We start from the raw sequence: 23,110 nt of genomic DNA on the forward strand, positions 1-23,110 counted from the left end.
TGAGAGGGGTATTGTATCACACGAGGGGGTGAGTGGCCAGCACCACGCCCGACAAACAAAGACGGGTAGTGTAATACTACAGGTTCCTGCTCAAATAGCCGTCTACACCGTTGACGTTTTCACAACCTACCGCGCAAGATCACAGATAACCAAATAGACAACCTACAGGTGAAAAATGCGAGTGAAAATAGAATAAATGCAGGTGCAGTCCTGGCAGAGTTTGTAGTGCCGCTCCGTGGACATGTGCGAAACGTGTGTTGGGTATTGAACACATTTGAAAAAAGGTGAACGGGTGTTGACTTTTGGATGCCATCGACTGGAGCCTCCCAGCTACAGCGGTGATCGTTGAAAGTGTAAACTCACACAAACGGAACATTTTTCACGGATAGTAAAGTCATTGTCGAATTGTTCCCAAATGATTAACTTGACTGGATGTGCAAACGAAACTTTCAATCAGATGTTGATTCAGTTGAACTGCCAAGGCACCGAGCACAATGGACTAATGGTGGATATCGTTTACCGATTTAAATGCCAGATTGACAGGCAAACAATAAACAATTGGACCTCCAATGAATAGGTGTGCTATTTAATGACATACGATATCAATTGGATATTTGAAATGTTAACAATTCGTTTTTTCTACTTATCAATTTCAGATTACGTCGCGACATTGAGATAATTTCAAGGTCTGTAAAATAATACCCAAGGCTGCAATTATATTTTTTTATCCGAGCTCCACCTGACGAGTTGCCATTGAAGAGACAAGACTTTTCATCACGGCATATATTTTTGTATGTATTCGGAATGTCACAAGTGTACAGAGTGATTCAAACCAAAGTGTGATAAATGTTAGCAAATAACTTATCGAGATAGGCATATCGCAAGTCGTTAGTAGCGTGTATAGAAAATGTTAACATGCAGGTTGCAAGGCTTATTACTCGGAGCAGGCAAAGGGGTGTCTAACGTTGCTTTATTACAAAGACTGTTGCTTTAAAAGTTCAGCGAGCACGCATCTCCACAAGCTTAAGTCAGAATTCAAAACTATTGAATTGGCTGGTCGTATAATGGCACCTTCAATAGCTTTCTATTAAACACGCCACACTTTAAATGACCAAGGAGCACTAACGGCTGGACCGTAGAACACCGTGAAAATTCCAAGACATGTTCTCGAGGTTTAGATCGTGATCAATATTTAAACCCAGAACTATATCGACTCATTAGGCTTTTAACGAGTTGTCGGTTTTTATCGTGGAAAATGTATTTTGCTGGGGACGGCCAGCATCCACCATCACACACGAGCAGCACGAGTGCGAACCCATTGTCAAGCAACTACAGACTTCGTCTTTCATACTGGCGAGGGAGTTGATCAGCAACATTCATGTTCCTGCAAGTTATTCTACCGTGAAAAGCACAATTCAAAATAAATAATGGAACATTTGAAGTCAATGATCCAACACTAATTATGACTATTTAGCCTTCAAAAAAAGTGGGGTACTGCAGAGAACGTAACAAGAGTGGCACAATAGGCTGGCGCGTGCACTGCCCATGTCATACAGTATGCTGAAATACTATACTGTTTTCTTTAACACGCAGGCATATCCAAGGCAGCGCATGTCATCATTTTCACTTACAAAAATATTGATTCTTTTTGGTGATCTCCCTCCATCCCCATCCCAATGTGTATACAGCGATGTATAATACAGCAAGCGAACTTCATCCGATTATTGGTTGCGCTATTTCTCTCAGGCGGCATATTATTTTACACTGGACCGGTTTCACATTGTAGAACGTACAAGTGTACAGAAACACCATCATCACAGCGATGTGCCAAGACAAATTATAATCCACATGCAACCCTTAATTGTCAGCGTTTAAGATGCAGTAGAACCCATAACAAAATCACCCAGAATTCACCCAACATCATCAGCAGGGTTGAGCCTTCATAGTGCTTGGATGGGTGGCCACCACGCACAAACAAGTTGCCATGGGGCTGCGTGGTTGGCAGTACAATAAAATATATGTATCTGCTGTACTTGTGTTCTTACGTTTCCACTCCCTGCCTTCACCAACCCACACTGACCAGTGTAGTGCAGAGTGGTCAAATAACCCCACGACCACCCGAAAGGTGTGGGAAGGCCCTCATCCAACGGTGGATTGACACAAAGGGCTTTACATGTACCAGCCACAAGAACGAAGGCGCATTGCCCATTGGCACAGCGAGTAAAGCCTTTGTGGATGATTAATACATTTATTGTACGTACACACTAAGTGGTTGAGCACATTGTGCCAATTTAGTTTCAAAGGAGAACAGGAGCACTATGATCGTTTGGTCTTGGCCACGACAAGCAGTGGACACAGATGCGATGGCATTTGCAATGTTTAATATTTAAAGAGAAATTCAACGACGTCCCAATGATCAATACAGGGCAGAAGGTAAATTCCAGTACGTGATGAATGTTTCATGACAAATATTTGCTTAACCCCTCGTTCTGAAGCGTGCTGCTTGCACCATGATCTGCAAAGAAAATTCAACAGCCAGAAACTTTTGCCGTCACTTGGAAAAACACAAATAGATCACCGTGAGCCGTGCCCTCTGCACAAGTCTTTAGTGATATAAATTTACAAACACAAATACGCTCAAGTCCCAGATCAATGCGTGCGAGTGGGAATGGGTGAAAGTGCGCAGGAGTGTGGGAAGAGCCAAATGTAACACAGTCAGTGGTCATACGCTCCTTGGTACAATACCCTTCCAACTGACATCTCAGTTCATCTCCCGGCCATGCACATGAGTGGCTACTGGTAACCATACCCTGGTGTAAGGCCTCGTCCACATGTTCACTCAAGTCTAAAATGACCACCCCCGACCTGGTGTGTTGAAAATTGTGCTGAGGAAATAAAGGTCAGAGCAAGTGTTAACGCTAACAAAAAACACACACACTTGCGGTGTTGCTCGTTGCAATAGGTGCTCGCTAAAAAACGCTCGACTCGATTTGTGAGGTTAACAGGAAAACTTGTGTCCTTGCATGAATTGTCGTGTGATCGTGTGCAGCCTGAAAATTGCTTATTCAAGGAATGGGTCACTCGTGGTTTCCGGCCACTGCTCAGAGCACACAAAGTGCACATTCCGTGCAAAGCGGAGGTGGTTAAGCGAAAACCGCTTTCAAGGATCCAACATAAAATGATGACATCATGAAAAATGTCATAATTATTTACAAAATGGCTTTGATGGCGGGAGACTGGGCGGGGGGTGGGCATGAGGGATGAAGCAAAAGGCTGCTCTTTGTGCGCTTGTGAAAGCGACAATTAGGGATGATTCTCCAATGCACTTACCGTGCACCACAGCTTGCGGTAGAAAGCCACGATGGCTACAAGTAAGGGTGCTCTTCTTAATGTTTGCACACAAAGTTCCACGCTATCACTCCGCTACAGCTGCCCTTGAGAAACTGTGCGGCAACCCAGGAGCTCTTTTTATGCAAATCCATCACTAAATATGCCTGGTCCTGTTCGCAGACATTTCAAGTGTACAAAACAATACTAGAAACGTGGATAAGACTGGAAATAACAAATGCAGTCACTTGCTAACACATAAAATAAATACTCAGACCCCTAAGTGGCAACTGGTTTCCCAGCAACAATTCGTGATGTTACAAACACATGGTCAAGCAACCTGCACATCGTATTTTGGAGCTCGGTTTGTTGAATTACGCGATTCGTGAGCGGTTGCTATGGTGTGCTCGTGCAATGGAGCAGACTTATTGCTCCCCACATACGGGAGAGACTTGCTGCTCCCCACGGCGTCTCTCGTGGGTTACGTTTACAGCGACATAAGACGGGCCCTGTAGCTCAACTCCTCCGATGACAACGCGCTGGCCGTCAAAGTCTGCCCGCATCGTCACATGAGGTCCATGATGATGTCATCCTCGGACATGATGCTCGTCCCTGGACCTTGCTGCATTCCCAGCTGGGACATGGGCTGCTGGGAAGGGGGCACTGGTCCTCGGGCTCCTGGGTTCATCATCATTTGACCTGCAAAACCACAAACAAGAAAATCGACATCAGCGTTTTATCAGCTAGTTCACTTTTTGCGATCTCCACTGCCGACGAGTACAACCCAGTTAAATGTAAATAAAAGAGTAATCATGATGTCATGCCTCTCTAATGTGTTCACAGGCTGTACCACGTGATGTTCAGCATGATATCCGACGTTTATACTCCACGTGCTGGCAGCTTCTTCGGATATATCGGACATCATGCCGGACAACACGTGGTACAACCCGAAGACATCAGAAAGCTGTACAGCACAACTGAAAACCTACGTAGTAATGTTATTTCATATATACACGTACAGAGAAAACTCACTGTGGCTCAAGAACCTTTTTCAAGAGGGTCCTGGCACAGGGATTATTTGGCCAATTATATTTCAATTAGTGTTTTGCATGTGGTAAGAATCCAGAGTAAATATATGCGTACAAATAAAAAAAATACTCAAAGGAGGTCAGGACAGATGGGTTCTTGAATGTATTTGCTGTACTGCCATCTACTGGTCCCATTGGAGCCCACAGGTGCTGGGAGATTACTTATGTTATAAACAAATCCTTGCCTCCAAATTAAATGGATACAGGCACGCCTGGCAAATGCTATTAAGTCAGAAAATGGCGTTTTCATTCATGAACCAACATTTTGAGAAGTTAAGATCAGGGCCAAAGTTTCTATAAAAAATAAACTTTTGTTCAATACTTAGGCGTTCAATCAAGGAAATATTGTCCTTGCCAGTTAAATTCATCTGGCAGATATACATACAAAAAAATGTACAGGCTAAAGGGAAACTCTACAGCATGAATGTGTGCATGTGTAAATCCGTGGACTAGTACTGATCCAGGAGCACACACTAACGTGTTCAGATTGCTAGGAGGGCCCATTGTGTATTAAAGTTTACACTCTTGAATCCGCATTTAAAGATGATGTGCTTTTGGAGAATACATACTATTACACACATTATAATCCAATGCAAGAGTACCTCATACGCAATTTGTGTCAAACTTCTCGACGGTAATGTGTAAATTAACATTTTTAGTGTTTAATGTTGGCTTTGAGCAAATTTTGCACCACTATTTCTTGGATGCTAAATGGAATTAGCACGCATCATTTCCACCAAGCACCAATATACCTCGGAGGAAATGGTGACGTTAAAATACAATTACAAAAATAACTCCAGACCCAAATGTGAAAAAATAATCCGGATTACCATGTCGTTTTTTTACAGACGAAATAATTTGAACAATTAATCAAATAACTATTCCCATTTTGCTTGCAAGTACGCAGAGATTTTGTGCAACATGACTGTCATAAACGCAGGTGTCGAGGTCTTGATTATGTGATACACCACACTGCCCTGGGCAGACAAGCGTTCGACATCCCAGTTATATTGCGTATCTGACGACTCGTGTTACCTGCCACTGCTCCACTCTCAAAAGGAAACATAAGCACCACGCCTTGATCATTAATGTGTACCAATCGTTCCTTTGTGTAAGCATTGAACTATTCCTCTGTGCCCGTGCTGCTGTAATGCACTGCACGATTTGCTGAAGTACAAAAAAATACAATACATTTCTATGGGTTTTTGGTTCACGGAATTTCCCAAGTGGCTTTTCTTTGTGTGTGCGCATTCATGAAAGAGATTTTCAACTGCACGCATTGCTAACCAGTCAGGAGAAGGGAGGCGTAGTCAGGAGGGTAAAGTCAGCTGGCACGGTTAGGCACCAAAGAACAGTGGTCGGTGGCGTTCAAATTACACAGCGGAGGAGGGATTGTCGCGCGCATTATACCCCGGGCCCAACATCAGCGCCAAGAAAATACTGCACACTCCACGCCTTGTGGGACATGACCGTCCACCTGCAAGTTGCCGCTAGCGAGAGAAAAGTGTGAGGCAGCAAGTCTGAATCTTGCGAGGGTAGGGCTTGCTTTATCATGGTTGGGCTGTCTTGGTGCAGTGTAGTTAAATAACATAAAAAAATAAAATAAATAAAAACCTCCCTCGGTTCATACTACCTAAACGTATAGGAGGGTCACCTGGGCCAAACGGCTTTTGGATCTTGGGCTCTCAGACGCGTGTTCGCGTTGTTCGGCACAACATCCACACAGTACAACCTGAAAACACTGTGGAGAGATCTGCGGCGCAACCGTGAACATCTACGCGGTAGCAGGTGAACCTTCAAGAGGAACATTGCTCAACCCCATACACACCAACCATCCTCGGGGGCCACCTGTCTCGGCAAAATCGGCAATGGATGAACCATCTGTGGTCACCGCTCTGCAGCCCCAGCTGTAACGGGAGATTGATCATTACTTTTTTTCCCTGCTAATGTCATCTGTGGGTTCCAGTACACCTCCACGGAGCGGCCCTGCACCGAGCGTGCTATTTTTAGCACGTAAACAATTACGTTGAGCCCTGCGGGAAGTGAGCAAATTTTTCACGCGCGCCGCTTTATCCGATACAGCCCGCGCGCTCGATGTTAGATCACGAGAGGCGATCGCTCTTGGCAGGTTTTCATTTGGTCAGCCCCGTGCGCGCACTTCATTCCACCCCTCCGCCTACCCTAGGTGCCTGTAGCTTAATTTCCCCCCCAAAAACGTGCTTCCGGGTCGAGACGACACAGCGCCTGTGTCCATCCTCACCGGGCATGGGGAGCCTCTGGGCCATTTGTCCTCCCCACTGCTGGCCCGGAGGCTGGTGCGTGAGCTGCTGCCCCAGGGCCTGGTGGGACATCATCTGCGGGCCTTGCTGCTGTTGCATGGGCATCAGGCCAGGCTGCTGAGACTGCTGCGGTTGCTTGGAAGACAGGAGGGCAGAAGAAACAGGCACGGTGATGTTGGTTGCTGGGTGACCGGTAAACAATTACATTAATAAGTAGATCATGCCACAAAAATGCACTTTAGTCCTGTCATGCAATGAGTGCGGGAAGTAAACCGTTGCGATTTTTTTTGTATGGCTAAGAAGTCTAAAGGCACAGTCGATGTGGCATTACAAGTCTGCTTGCAAAGCACAGCGATATTGATCATCCACATGAACTCTGTACCAATTATGAGTGTTGAATGACAAGCCCAATAACCCCAGTGAAGAGAACTGTTGTGGGGATAAGTATGAGCAGTATTGCTACTCTGGACTGCTGTGTCATCAAACCAAAACAAACTTATAGCATTTCATGTTCTGTTCCATCTAGTTTTTTCAACCAACAAATACCCCATTGCCAATAAGCAATGGATATTCTCTCCAGAGAGTCTTTACACGCAGCTTCCAAGGCAATACTTTTACACTGCACCTTCAAACACAAGACAATGGGAATTAAAAATATTGAGCATGCAAGGAATGTGCATTTGGGCAATGCACCTGCCAAAAAGTGGGAAAGTTAGGCCTCAAATCCGTAATCTGCCATGAGCTTAAACAAAACTCCATCCATCGCTTTAAGATCAACAAAGTAACTCTGCCCTGATTTTACCTACAGAAAATATGTCACACGCCAAGACGGCAAAATGGGCTTGTGATTCGTGACCCCAAGTAAAACGATCGAGCTAGCTCTGGCTGCAGATTTATTTACATCGAGTCACCTGCAATCTCTTTAGTGCACACAGTGACTAGAAATTTAACACAAGGCCGACGAGGAATGGGCCAAGAGGCTGCGGCCAACCGAAAAAGGAAAGCGACCACAAAGTGTACATCTCTGTCCCCCCAATGGAACGTACATTACCGATGCCCAGTTATCTTAGGCAGGCATGTGGTGTGTGTGCACGTGGCTGAATAGAGCGCACGCCAATATGCCGAGCTATCTTACAGGCAGGCGTGTACAAGTCTCCGCTTAATGAATGGAACATGCACCGACAAGCAAAGTTATCTAAGGTGAGCACACAGCACGTGGTATAATGCACCAGACAGAAAACTGCTGGGGGGGGGGGGGCAGCAAGGGAGGTGATGTTTGGGGGGGGGGGGGTGCAGGAGGATAACTTCAACACGGGAATATCTGGCATAAAAATGCCGCCCTACTGTCGTCGACACAGATGTGTGGCTTGGCATTTTAGCGACGATTACTCGGCCATCCGACCTCTCGTAGGAACGGGGCTCCCTCTCCCATCGGGCCAGTCCGCACGTTTGTCAGCGTTGGATGCGATCAGTGAGAAAAAATGGCAATTGATTTAAGGCTGCAATTTAAGTCTGACCTATTTCAATCGGCGCTTGTCCTTTACGTGAAACGGCCATGCATTATCAACTCAAAGGGAAGACTTAATGACCACCGATTGTTAAGGCTGCCAATGGCGTACATACAAAGGGCAACCACTTCGGATTATTGCACGAGCGCAGGTCCTACTTGCAGTCCTCGGTATTTTTGACCAAGTGGACCACACCTAATTCCTATGCTGATTAATTGACCAAATACAAATGGCTAAATCACGAGGCAGCCATGGGTCACTTCCATACACGAGTCGTCCCTTTGTGTGGAAGCCAGGCTTATGATCGTATAAGCCTGGCTGCTTTCACACACGTGCCGATGAATCGGTCAGTCACCTGCTGCTGCTGCTGCTGCTGTTGGTTGAGAAGTAGGCTGCGTAGCTGCGGGTTCGCCGTGGGGTTGGGCGGCCGAGGGGGCATGCCCCCTGCTTGGGCAGGGTTCGGCGCGCCCTGGCCCTGCCCCTGAGCCGGCTGCTGAGGACGCAGCTGCAGCTGCTGCTGCTGCTGCTTCATGTGCTGCTACCCCAGCATACGGACAAACACGCGCGTCATTGCGGCGACACAGCTGGTGTTGCCCGGACACTTTCAAGAACACAAGCAACTGGCGGCGAGCCCACCCGCGCTCACCACCACGCGATGTCACCACAGTGGTTAGTGACCGAGACAGGTGATCGGTATGGGGAAACATAATCCGCGGAAGCGCCCACAGCTGTGGGCGACATTAGTTTTATGGGTTGTTTGTTTAGAGGAGGGGGAGTAGATTTATATATGCAAATTCTAAAAAGGGGATGCTCACATATTTATATTAAATACGGGGAATAAAACAAAAGATTGTGCAAAACAAAGATTAATGACTATTAAGAATAGGTCTTGTGATATTTTTCCCCTCCCTTTGCTACAAAACATACGCAATAAATGATTCAGACATTTCAATCTCACAATTCCCAAGGAAAGTTACACGTTTTGCTTGTCAGGATGAGGTCCCTGCCACTTAATTTTGCACTGTGATCAATTTCAGGATGTATGACAGTAACACATCATGAATGATTTGTGAAAATGTGTTTTTTTTTCAAATGCATTATATAATCCACTTTCTGCAATAATTTTTTTTACGAATAATCAAAAACATATAAGTTTGACATTATACAGGTGTCTGTGTATATGTGCATGCTTGCGTCTACACGTAAAATCTGCATATTATGTTTACATACCCACGTGTACACGCTCATAATTTCCTTTTCACCGAGTGAGCACATATTATCGGTCCTATCAGGGATGAGATTATAGCCAAAAGTAATCCCCTAGCATATTTATGCAAGTTGTCCCATTTAAATTACAGTATCTGAAAATAAGTCCATTTGGGAGACAGCCGTTGCATTTTGACTTCAAGTTTAATTGGGACCAGGCTAAACAGCCAAATGTAGCATCTGCGCTCCTGCTAATTTCAAATGTTAACCCTTCATCCGACCCATTCAGTGGGAGCCATTACCACACATTGCTATGATTCAAACGGCAATCTGTGTCAATTTAATTGCAGCCCGATTGATTATTTTTCTTTTCTCCCAATGCCTACCTCCACCAAACCTGGCGAAGCACTAAAAATGGGAAGCCGATGTACAGCTCCTTTGTCGATCTACTGCTTGACGAAGGCTGTGTCGGTCGTGGGGCGTTGTCTGACCGTAACGTCACCACACTCGCCAGTGAAGATTGCCGAAGAGGAGGCACGTGGCATCGGTTCAGATGACACCCGCCACTGATATTTAACGGTGGTCAGGAATCTAACTCAGGTCGGCAGGATTCATCGCGCAGTTTGCTAATCGTTGCCCCGCCTCTATATTTTTATACCTATCACCGGGTCTTTATCTTCCTTTTAATGGCCATCACCATCATCACTTTATCCATCCTCTGCTGGAATAAGAGCACGGTGCAGATTTGGCACCAAACCAGGGCACACACTTCCTATGTAAAACCCACTGGCTTCGAGAGCTCGAGGGTCAGCCCAGATCCTTAAACGATTCCGAGTGGACGGAGGGGCTTCCCGAGCGGAGGTAACTCCCCACCTGCTGCATCTGCAACTGCTGCACTTTCAGGGCCTGCTCTTTCTTCTGCGCTGCCTCCAGCGTCTGCTGCAGGGCCTGGATGTGACGCTAGGCACGCAAACAAAGGGACGCACAGTCGGGGAATGAGAACGTCAAGTGCACGCGGAAAACAAATGAGACGGTAGAGGCCCTCGAACAAAACAACAAAAAAGGAGCAAGCACTAAACAAAATGGTAAATGATCACCTGTAAACATTGCAGAAAGTCATCATCAAAAATCCCAAGTCACAGATGGGCAAAACAGTACCATGCCATTATGATACTAAATGGTATTACGAATGCTAACGTCAGAGGGAGGAGGGGGGGGGGCCTGAGTGAGGGTCAGTCTCAGACTAAAAGGAAGGAAGCGTACAAAACACACCAGGTTTTGCTGCCTTTGTTCCTCCAAGTTCACTACTGCCGGAGGGTTCGCCATTCCTGCACCTGGTAGCTGCGAGAACACAGGTGGAGGAGGGGGATAGGGCACCAGGTGTTCGGTTAAAAGACGCAATGAGCTCTGCCGCTGAGAAGGAGGCAGGCGAGGAATTATTGTTGACATGACTGTACGACGTGGCACCGCAACGCGTCCCGCAACAGAGCTCGCGTTAATGGCTCGTGCCAGACTGCGCCGCCAACGAAAAACGCAACCTTTGAAATTTTAAGAAAGTAAAAAAAAATTACAAAGGCACGGGCAGGAGCCACGCCGAACACAGAAGCAGTGTCGGGAAGTGTGTGGCAAGGAGGTTATGACAATTGGGCAGCCGGAAGACTGCACCTGAGGGAACGAACGCGAATCCAAACGACCGAGGAGAGGGAAACGCCGGCAACGTCTCGTTAAACTGCGTCCGGCCAACAGCGGGAGTTAAACGGTGGCTGCAGATGCCTGAAAGAACACGCGCTGCATTAAGGAGGCAAGGAGGCGCCGACTCGGTCGTGCGCCACACTCGGATATGTCCGCCGTGAAGGTGCCGTGGGTCCTGATAAGGCGCTATCTGCATGAACAAGGGACGCGGTACAAGACCATTAAATGCAGCCCACGGGCACGGATTTTCCTGTGCAAGCAAGCGCCGTGGGGGAAGACAAGTCAGACAGTGATGATGCAAGGAGGACTCCCCCGGTGCTCCAAGGGCTTGCCGTGGCACCTGCATCACACGGCAATGTCGGACGACGTGCGTAAAGCGCAAACGAAAATGAAAGAGGACTGAATCCCATCACACACAAGCACTCGATACTCAGCAACGTGAAGAGAAAAGTACCGTCCGTGATCAGGATGTTCCCTTTATTCACGTGCGCCCCCGTGCGTGCCCCTTTCAAGGTCTGCACTCGTACATACGTTTGGAGAACAACTGCATTAAGATGCTCTATTCAAAATGTGGCTGCTTGCCTTCCAGGGGCTTTTATGCACTTACTTGCCAGACCCTAATTGTGGATACAAAAGCCTCGTCTTTCACAAAAGAAAGCAAATTTTAATCTGCTCCAGCTACATAGAGCTCATCAGTGCTAAACAAACAGCACACGTGATTTTCAATGAGCAATACAAAGTCCATTAGTGGATTCCCTTCTGCTGTCACAAGCTGCCTTGTTGCTTCGGGCTCCTGGCTAGTTTCCTATTATTGTTTTTATTTTTACAAGCCAAGAGGGGCCCAAATACTGCATGACAAGTGTATTTTTGGCAAACACATCCGGTTCTCTCTTTCTGATCCATGTCAACTGCGTGGCGAAAACCGCTTACGGAACACATCCCATTGGCATCGAGTGGTGCCAAGAAAGAACCGACCGAAGATGTCCCAACCTCAAAGACCCAAACATCAAAAACAATCGTTAAGACTTTCTTCGTATGGTTACTGCTGCATTCGTGCATCCGATACAATGCACACAGTTACACAGTGGTTCATCGCGTGACAATAAACAAAACAGGCATCCGGTGCTTCAACAAAACAAGGCCTGCATACAAAACAAACACGCGCAAGGTTTTAGAATACAAAGCAAAGAGTTCAAAGGGGACTGTGGTAGTGGGCATGTATTTATGCACACCGGCCATACCTGCTGGGCAGTGGGCTGTCCGGTTGGCCCTCCAGGCTGGCTGGGGAACCCCGCAGAATTTGGAACGCCTGTGGGGGGCTGTCCCGAAGCCCCAGGCTGTGGCCCCGCACCCTGCTGCTGAGCGCCCCCCTGTCCTGGCTGCTGGGGGCCCCCCGGACCGCCACCCATCTGCTGCTGCTGCTGCTGACGAAGAGAGCAACACACGGCCACTGGGGTTTTAGAACGACGGGGGACCTTACTGCCGATAATTAAAATAAAAAGGATAACTCAATGCGCCAGGTCAGTTACAGTTAAAATATTAACAAGTTTTGGGTGAGAAAAAAAAACGCATATTGCAAGGGTTTACGTGATGCATTCCAATGTGCGTTTGTGTTTGGATGTATTTCACACGGTAGTACAGAATCCTACGGACGCTCAGCTGCAAAATTCCAGATCATGCTCGAATTTGTGTCTCTAAGTCTTGAGCTAACCCTTTGATGGATTTGGCAGGTTTTCAACAGTCCCAAATAGCAACACAGTTCTATATTGCAGCTTACAGACAGATGGCCAGAGGTAACGTATAAACGCCTTCAATATTAGTTGAAAGGCATTAATAATGACTTCCTTACCCATGACAGCCTCATGGAGTCTCAAGACTCATTCAGGATGGTGTTAAAATATGGCCAATTTTATAAATGAGTATTTGGCATGACAGAATGCTCTTCTACAAATGTATGATGAGTTGAAATTAAATGCTATGAACTCAAGTGTGAAAAGGAAATTACTTTGATTATTTGTGGGATGTATTTCTCAGCACAAATGTGTAAAAAAATATCTTGCATGCTTATACTGTACATACATGCAATGATAAGCAGGCTATATATCCACATATATAATAAATGTAAATACGAATGTACAAAAGTAAAACATATATCAAATACAGAGACAGGTATATTGATAAAAGCATAACATATCACACAATTAACACATTTCTGCGGAGGGAGCTGGTAGGAACGTTGGGTTACTCGGTCAATGGCCAGGGTCAACGGCGGCGTGGTGTATTCCGCAAATATTCCCGACTGTGAGGGCGGGCACAAGCCGGCGTGAGTAGGTTAAACGTTGAGTTTTATAAGGGCACCACGGGGTGACCAGCCCCTCCCTCCCTCCCCACCCAGCCCCACCCCTCCCACCCCCCACCCAGCCCCACCCTCCCCACCCAGCCCCTCCCCACCCTCCCCTCCCCACCCTCCCCTCCCCACCCTACACCTCCCCACCCTACCCCTCCCCACCCAGCCACTCCCCACCCTCCCCTCTCCACCCAGCCCCACCCCTCCCATTTTTGGATGCACGACGGACGGACACTATAATCCCCTGTGGGCTGGTGGAACCAGGTGGTTCCTACCAGTATAAGGGCATAATCTATGTAAGAAGACAACTGAGGATGGCTGAACTGTGTGTAAACAGACAAGAGTTTCCATCAGAGGTATTTCTGGGTTAGATCGCGGAAATATAAATATGTCGTTAAACCCTCCACCACCCGACACAGCCAATTAGTAAGGCTTGTCATGTAAACAGAACATTCCAATTCGTTACAAGTGCAGCACACCAGTGTGTTTATATGAAAAACCTTGCTAATTGGCTGTGTCGGGTGGTGGAGGGTTAAACGACACACTTATATTGACGCGAGCTAACCCAATAAAACCTCTATTATGGATAATATTGGCCGCGAAAGCCTACGTGTTAAACAGACATTAGTAGTAATACTACACTCTAAAGCAAGTGTAATGTTATACACATTTGCACGCAGACACGCACACGAGCACAGCATGTTGACTCTTGTTTCAGGCCCCATAATATTCCCGCAATGCTAATTTGCTCATATTGTTTCAGCCCAACATCCAAAGTGAACTGCAATTAACATTTTATTCCAATTTAAAGATTCCCATTTACGGGAACAAAGCACATTAGCTCAGGCTCCCTCTTTAATTTTGTGCACAACATCAAAATTAACTTGAAATAACCTGACAGTGGAATTACAGGTTTACAATTCCACCATTAGAAATACGGCAAATTGATTATTAAATACATACAATTTTTTTAATACGTGCAATAAAATTATAGCATTTTGGGCCAGTAGTGATCCCTCTGCGTATGCTGCGCTACCCATTTTTGCACGTCACTCCGGTTTCTAATAACGTTTTATTATTTCCACACGCAGAAACAAAAAAAAATACAACTGTGACCATCTGGGAATACCAACAGAGCTGTGGGTCCATCTCCTTTTGATATCTGCCTGCACTCAACACAGCACCGCCGAGACCACAGCACCATCATATCACACACGTCGCTCGGCACAGACCAGAATCCACGAGCAGAGAGAGAGAAGGAGCCCACCCGGAGATTCACAACGCGCAGTTCCCGTGACAATTCCAGCCCAATCCAACCCAACGTTTTAAACAGAAGTGCGATATGGATCGCCAACCGTCCATCCGACCGACTGACCCACAGACCCCGGATCTTTGTGTTGGTGCACCGTTTGAGCAACGTGTTTTGTCGACATTTTTTCACGACATGAATGAACGCAGTTATAAATAAACTGAGCCAGTGGGTTGAAAGAGCTTAACCAGATGAGCTAGTTTTAGATTATATTATTATTTTAAAAAATAAAGCCATGCCAACAGATGAGAGGCAACTCCTTTTTTCTTTGCTTTGCAAAAAAGCACTCCTTGTACGATAAAACACCCAACTGATTAGCCTTAGGGCCCACACTCCTCAGATCTAAAGCACCACCTGTTTCATGCCAAGGGTCCCAACTGCTAAGGGCCACTACTCTTCTCCCTGCTTGCAGCACAGCAGTGCTTGTTGCTCAATCCAAGGAACTCCTAGACTGCCCAAAGAAAAGGGAACTCCCCATCTTTTCTACGTTTTGAATAGAGAGGAGGATAAAAACAAGCAGAACTTCCACACACAGCAGCCACTGTAATGAATTAGCCAAACTATGTGCATCACCGAAATCCTCGGCTTTCAAACGGCCGGATGTCCGTTTGCGTGGAATGAACGCCGAAGACGAGCCGTGCCGCAATCGGCGAACAAGGCATCCCCTCAATCGCCGCCGTCTGCTTAAGCAGGACTGCAGCTGCCCCGATATCAGTGCCCACCCCGCCTCCCTGGGAAGGCCCCCGCTACCGGTCGCCCTGGCGACAGCTCCAACGCGCACGACAGCTGCAAGATGACGACAACGGCCAGAGAGCTACGACGTCGGCAAAAACGAGGCCCTGCGACGTCATCCCGCACAAGCGCGGTGTGAGCAGCCGCTTAGCCTCTATGGCCGCGCGTGGAGCTATGGGGCATTCTTAACGTAACTGAACAAAAATGGAGCAATTTTTTTACGAATTACATGAATTGCCTGAGGCTGCAACACGGTGATTCAAACTGACACTACTCGCCAATTGCAGCTCACATGTCAGGGAAACTATGGCAAACAATGCCCCTGGAGGGAACATCCATTAAAATCAGATTTGGTTGTCATTTTGGAACCGACCTAAATCAGCGGTTACACGCAGCATAAAAGCTGTCCTCGCTTAGCCTAAGCCCCGGCAAGCCTGATCAGCCATGTGCCCCACTTACTTGGCAAAAAGGTGCACCCTCTGTGCTTACAGAAATGACCTCCTCTCTCAAGTATAAGGATGCCTCCCCCTCCCTTCCCCACCGTGTCGTTTAGATGAATGCATCTTCCCTTCCACTACTCTCCTTCTGTCCCTCTCAACCCAGCCTGTGACAGCAGCCCAATGATCGCAATGATTGGAAGGCAAGGAAAAGGGGGTCGCGGGGATACGGGGGTGGGGGGGCGGGCCGGGGTGGTGGTGGACGTACGCTTCGCTGTTGCTGTGCCTTCTTGTGGTTGGTGATGACCATGCGGATGCCGTTGACGAAGCCGCTCTGGTCGTTGGGGATGAGGCCCATGAACATTTTCTTGCGCGACGAGTAGAGCAGCATGAGCACGCGCACCTCGCACGGTGCACTGTTCGGGAAGTGCACGCAGCCCGCCTGCCAGGGTGGAACGCGGCACGGCGCACCGGGAGGGGCGTTAGAATGGAGCGACAAGATTCTGGGTCTTTGCGCACGCCCGGATGTTGCAGAGCGACTGATAACGAGAGTCTATGTCCTACGCGTAGGTTTTCTTGTGGTTGTGCTGTCCGGTTCTCCGATGTGCGTTCAGGTTGTACCGCGTTTTGTTATGAATAACGGATTTAAATTACAATCTCAATAGAGGTTATTTAACAAAAATCGTTAAATATGTTCACAATGCTCTACTCTTACAAATGATGCCACAGGCTCTTTGATGTCCAGTCTACAGTAAAGAGAGATGCTTTGGAAAACTACAGCATGTGCTCACTGCCGTGGCAGATAGGACATGCTTCTGTTCACACTCTCAGCCGATTAACATCCAATTAAATAAAAATACCAATTATGATTACAGGGATTTTTTTTTATCCAAAGCATTCATAAGCGGTTAGGCTGAGCCTATCAAATTCATAATCAGGACAGACTTTCTGAAGGATTATCAGCATCTTTTGTTCCTCGGGTGGGATGCTTTCATTTGTGCTTTTTTATATTTGCCCAATATTCATTGTAGCTTGCATTTTAAACAATCACGCAATCTATAACCCTCTGTTTTTACTCCAAGAAAAAGCCCATTACACAGCCGGTAGCATCCACAAACCGCTAAAAATACCTCATCAGACTCACAGCATAACCAGCTCCTGCACGCTCTAAACAGAAAAAAAACAACCGCCACCGTCCCAAGCCTCGACGTCAGCTGCATGTAAATTTACATGTGCAGATTTTTTTTCCTCCATCTCGAAAGCGTTTCGCTAACACAGGAAGTGATTCCCCCCCCCCCCCCCGCACGTGTAAATGTGGCAATTGACACTAAAGTGGGTAATTGTCCACGGTGGCGTTTTAGATTTTTTGTTCCAAGTGAGCCGTCACGTCGAAGGAACCGTGTGCTACTCACGAATCCCGTGGCCATGATGCGGTAGAGCGCCTTGAGGGACTCCACGTCCGAATTGCTGAACTGAAACTGCACCATGCGCGAGTTCTTAAACAGCGGGCCCAGGCTGGACTGCGCGTATGGGAACACGCAGAGAGACACGCGCGCACATGCACGTACGCACAGAGGACATCAGTCGCCGGGTTTGTAGTGTGGTACACATAAGCATATACTGTTCCAGATGCGCTGGTATGTATGTTGAACTTCTTTCGCGCTGTATGTATGTAGCCAATCATGCTAATCAGAGGTGTGACCATCTGGAACACTCTTCCTTCCGATATTACGAAGTCTCTGGAGCTAGGCACTTTTGCATCTAACTCATTTCTTTAGAACTGGTCCTTCCCCCGCACCTCTGATTGGCAGTTGGCTACGTACGGTGCGAAAAAAGTTCAAAATACACACTCACACGTGCAAATATAAAGAACAATTAAACCCTTGACCTATGATTCGCTTATCATGCCGTCTCCATGGCAGGGGCAGACTAGCATCCAAATGAAAGCAACTGCAGCAAAAGCACAGCAGAACCGACGCAAATGGACATTTTATTTGTCATTGCACCATGTGTCCTACACCAAGTGCTACACAAAAAAAAATAATGTGCACACACACGCTTGAACACACGAACAAGGGGAGAGATCCATAGTTCAGTCTTTTCAATCGTTGAAGTAGGTGCTGTTAGCAAACACTTATGCAGCATAGCGTGACACAAGGCACTGCAGTGGCCAGCACTAACACCAGCCACCTTTGTCTCCCCCGTGTTGATGCTGATATTGTATCGGGTACTCATTAATTAAGCTGGGGTAATCTAAGAAAAGGTTATGCGAAGTGCATTTTCCACTGGGATTGTGCATAGCAAAGAACTGTGTGCGAATTATACTACCACAACTCATATGTACATTAATAGAGTTGTAAAAAGTCAAAGATCCTCTGTATAGCCTTTAACAGACTGTTGGGGCAAGTGCTGATCGCGAGCATTTATGGGTGGCCAGCACCACGCCCGACCACCTTTGTCTCCCTAGTGGTCATGTTTTACACACCGCACCAGGTACTCATTTGGGGCTGAGTCGACCTAGGGGAGGCCCAGGACCAGTTCAGATAATCGTCAATGGCGTTGGCCGTGAGCGGGAATCGACCTCGGGTTGCCGGGTCCATAGCGCAGTCCGCTAAATGGCGACACTACCGCTCCACAAGTGAAAAAGACAAAGATCCCCCGTATAGCCTGTAACAGACTGTTGAGGCAAGTGCTGATCGCGAGCACCTATAAAGGCCGGCACGGCATACGCGGGGGTGGGTGGCCAACACCACACCCGGCCACCTTTGTCTCCCTCGTGACAATGTTTACACATCGCACCAGGTACTCATTTGAGGCTTAATCGACCTAGGGGAGGCCCAGGACCGTTTCAGATAATCGTCACTGGTGTTGGCCGTAAGCGGGAATGGAAACCGGGTCGCCAGGTTCGTAGCGCAGCGCGCTAACCGCTACAGCACAAGCTCACACACACACACAGCCAGAAACTCAGCCATCAAATTGTAACAAAAGAGTTGAACTCGCATGAGGGCTGTTATCAGAACAACTGAGAAAAGAGTTGACCACCTGTGTGTGTCCCCCTATTTTAGGCAACATAGCTTCGAGTACAGAGGGCATTGCCCTCTATGTAGTCAAGGCCTCTAGTACATTGCAATGTCACCAGTTCAAATTTTTTAACACCAACAAAAAAACACTTTTCTTGACATTAGGTGAGAAGGCTGCATCACTTGCCTATGCCCAAGTACTCATGCCATAGGGACCAGGTCACCACCCAGCAGTTGCCCGCTGTCTTTCAACAAAAGAACTTCAATTGTAACCCCACTGCTGCTAAATGCTGTATCCTCTCAATCCAAAATCCCAGCCAACACAGGAATTTAGCAGTGCTAATAAAATGACGTGCTCGCTTTTCACATATGCCACTCGGAATGAGAGAGTTCTGTCGAAGCGATGAACTGTAGCAATAAGTAATGAAGCATGGGCTAGCTAAGAGGCCAATCATGTGGTTGGGCATATTGACACATTTGTATTCAATTAAGTCAATGTACTGCATGCATTTCTACCGTGAAGCTGCTTACTGATTAGCTCTGAGCACTGAATACTCACCGCTCATCCATCACAGGCAAGTTAACAAACTGCCACCAATACACAATGGATTTATTTTGAAAAGCAATTTAGCTTCAAGATGCCTTACAGTTATTGTGTATGTGTCACCAAGACTATGTAAAATAAAAGCTACAATTGCCACCACCGAGTCGTGCTTTCAGAAATCATCTGTTCATTAACTTAAAAAGAGCGTTCGTCCCTCTATATAGCTGTATCACACAGTTGTCACAATGCTCTCTGTGTTGCTCTCACAGCCTCGGCATGCATCAGAGGTTGTTGAACTTTGCGATTGAAGACAGGGAGGCAGACTGGTCAAAGGGAATGGAGTGGATACATGTTCTTTTATATTTTACACGAGCATCTCTTGGGACTGAGACTGGGCTCGACGTTCGAGACTACTGCAAGGTGATAAGATTTGACCGGACGGATCAAACGAGTTGCAATGAAAATGTATAACTTTTTTTTTGTTTCCATGTAAAATTAAAACATGACCTTTAAAATTAGAAACACACTCGCTGTGATTTAGCAACACGACAATGCATTGTACAACAATACCGCTGTGCGGAGGAGATGGTGAGAGCGGGGCGAGTGTGTTGGACAGGTGGATAACATACAAATGAAAAAGAAAAGCTAAATAAATTCATGGGCTAAGTTATGAAGGAATGATACTTCTCTTTCACCGCTATGAGAAAATGGAAACAATTCTACGCGAGGATGAACGCACAAAAGAATGCTTGCTTGCACTCTGTTGAAAGGTCACAGTGTAAACAAAAACTGAATTCCATAGTTACAGAGGTGCTCACCAACAGCTGTTGTGGAATGAGCTGCATGATGAGATTTGGAGGCCACTGGTCCGTTTTCCTGTTGGAGGAACACAATACACCCACACACAGGATGATGAAATCGGAGAGAAAGTAACATCGAGCTAATTAAATAACAAGCAAGGAAAAACCCATTGTTAGTCTCCTTCCAGTTGCTGCAATGACAAGAGGTACCTTGATCATTACTTGTAGGGTTTTAGTTAAAGAAACATTCTCAAATGTGAGAAAATGGCAATTATTAATTGCGAGAATTTTTCTTTAACTTACCGGTGAGATGAATGGATAATATTTCACGTGTTAAATGCTTGAACATTGACAATTTAATTTGCTTGTCCATGTCAGGTGGTGAAGGGTCTTCTTGATACAAAATAACTATTTGGTCAGATTATGAAGTGGCCTAACCCAAACAATCAATTATGAACCGGCATCATTGGTGACAATGACTGACATATTCAAGTAAAACCTACAGCCCTTTGTCAATGCACTGCTAGACGAAAGCCTCCCCCGCGCTATCATGATCATGGTTATTGCTTGACTACACTAAGCCGCAATGGTTTGTGGTGAAGAGAGCGTACTTTGGACTGGTTCAGACATTTACTCGCCACTGATGTGAGCCTTGAAACTCACATTTGAACCACCCTGCCACCACTCCGCCCAGTGATAATTGTATCACCTTACCATTGGTAAGCATATCACCGTAAAGTGCAGCATCAGCACGCGTTAAAATAATTTAACCGGCGGAATCTGATTAAAAGAGGTGATAGATATCAATATCTACATAAACATAACATCAACAGGAATATATTAAATAAAAGGACAACAATTATCCATCATAATAGTGAATAGAGAGCCCATCTCAAAATGATTCAAAGCTTTGTGTCTGGAAGCCAACGGAGAGCCATCTGTTTTTCAAAAGCGCTATTCCAAATGCAAATAAAATGTCACTGCAAGCTTGAGAGAAAACCACATCGAGCACTCATTGGTCGATTGTAAAGGTTGTATGGACAGCAATTAGTAGTGATCGTATAAGGAGAATGCCTTGGCGAATGCTGCTCAGTTAAGTGGTTTTTGAAAAACTGGAACAAGTGAGTGTGTCAGCGCAAGACAGTCGTCATTACGTACAAAGACTCGCCCTGGCTGATGAACACGTGGCAAGCGAGAGACCGGGTCAACTTGGTATTCGGGTCCAAGGAAGCAGGCTTTGGTTTCTGATGGAAACAATGAAAAATTTACTTTTCTGGAACACAATACATAAGCCACATTCAGTCAACGGCGGTGCTGTATGTGGAATACATATTATTTCAAATATAGTGCTAAGCAGAGCCATGAGTATTCTGTGGTGAATGCTAAAACTGCTTTATTGTTGAAAGACAAGCCTTAATGAACACAAAATAAACAAGTCATTTACCTAATTAACCTTCCGTCAAAACTTAATCTGCAAAGTTTCAATGCAATATCTTAAGCGTACCTAGTGTAGATATACAGCATTTAAATGGCAAATCAAACGAATTATGAAATTTAAGTAAAACACTAAAGATTGGAATAAGGATTAATTGTTGTCAGTCTGTCAATTATGCATGTGCTAAAATTTACATAAAACCATCACTGCCTAAATTTTCTCCAATTACTCTTCATCGCCATCTTTCAATCACACGTATGAAATATTGAAATTTGTTCTCGGCATCATTTTTTTCCCCACACTTCAATATCAACAGTAAAATACTCATATCAGCCACCAGCCTTAATCCGGCGAGATAAAAATTCAAAGCATCCAATACTCAGGGCGACCCTGACAGCGTAAATACGGGTGTAATATTCCCATGGCTGGCTTAGAGCTTGTGCGTTTGCAGGCAGCGAGCATCTTGGCTCGGGGACAGATGGCCTCATCTGATTTCCCAGAACACGACATCTCACTTGGCGGCTGTGTTGGAGAATAGTAATGATGATGAAAATGATAACCGTGGGCTCGGCAATGATGTGCGACTGACAGCGACTGCTGCGACCTCCGACGGGCCTGTTCCGAAGGGAAGGTTTTTTTTTGTGTGTGCTGCTCCCTTAATGTGAGGGCATTAAAGAAAACAACCAAGGGCTGAAAAAGGACAGCCCGTGGTTTACAGACGTGATGGCAATGATCGTAGTGGTGGCGGTAGTGATCATGGTGTAGATGGTGGTTACGAATCCACAATTAACAAAGATGACTGGAACGTACAACTCCAAATCCATGCGTAATGCATTGCAGGTTATTTGCAGTATGCTACACTATACAGTACATGTGTATACCCACAACAAAAATAAACATACCCTGCTTATACTTAAAAGGCTGTTCGAGCAAATGCTGTTAGCGAATACCTATTAAGGCTGGTGTAGTGCTCAAGGGGGTGGTATGGCTACCGCCAGGGTCTTTGTCTCATACTGCTTGTGTTTACAGATCGTGGCGAGTCCTCATTTAAGGCTGAGCCAACCTAAGGGTGGCCCAGCACCAGTTCTGATGTCACTCGCCACTCATGATGTTAGCCACGGCTGGGAACCGAGCTCACCGGAAGAGAACAGTCGTCCAACCACTGGACGACTGTTCTCCATTAAACATATGCACAAAAAAAAGCACACATACATACACAAGGCACAAGAACAAAGACCTCCCTCCCCCTGCAGAGCCTTAAGCAGACTGTAGGAGCGAGTACTGTTCCATGAGCACCTATGAAGGCTGGCACGGAACACGAGGGGGTGGGTGGCCAGCACCACGCCCGACCGCCTTTGTCTCCCCAGTGGCGATATTTTTACAAAC

General features: G+C 46.3%; 1 protein-coding gene across 6 annotated transcripts in view; it reads right to left on the minus strand.

The window, feature by feature from the left end:
* Positions 1-2,366: 2,366 nt before the first annotated feature.
* MED25 (mediator complex subunit 25) overlaps positions 2,367-23,110 on the minus strand; it is a 39,989-nt gene continuing 19,245 nt past the window's right edge. Inside the window, exons 15-24 of one of the 6 annotated variants that reach the window (XM_078863781.1) lie at positions 21,448-21,533; positions 20,308-20,365; positions 17,338-17,445; positions 16,194-16,367; positions 12,342-12,521; positions 10,681-10,749; positions 10,282-10,368; positions 8,558-8,737; positions 6,676-6,829; positions 2,367-4,026 (exon numbers count right to left, since the gene is read on the minus strand). In XM_078863781.1, the coding sequence (XP_078719907.1) occupies positions 3,893-4,026; positions 6,676-6,829; positions 8,558-8,737; positions 10,282-10,368; positions 10,681-10,749; positions 12,342-12,521; positions 16,194-16,367; positions 17,338-17,445; positions 20,308-20,365; positions 21,448-21,533 (1,230 nt within the window). In that variant the 3' untranslated portion in view covers positions 2,367-3,892. Of the gene's footprint in view, positions 4,027-6,675; positions 6,830-8,557; positions 8,741-10,281; positions 10,369-10,680; positions 10,750-12,341; positions 12,522-16,193; positions 16,368-17,337; positions 17,446-20,307; positions 20,366-21,447; positions 21,534-23,110 lie in introns of all 6 variants that reach the window. The other 5 variants (XM_078863783.1, XM_078863782.1, XM_078863780.1 and 2 more) reach the window with 5 other exon arrangements.

This window comes from Lampetra fluviatilis, chromosome 16 (assembly GCF_964198595.1).
Source record: "Lampetra fluviatilis chromosome 16, kcLamFluv1.1, whole genome shotgun sequence".
NCBI lineage: Eukaryota > Metazoa > Chordata > Hyperoartia > Petromyzontiformes > Petromyzontidae > Lampetra > Lampetra fluviatilis.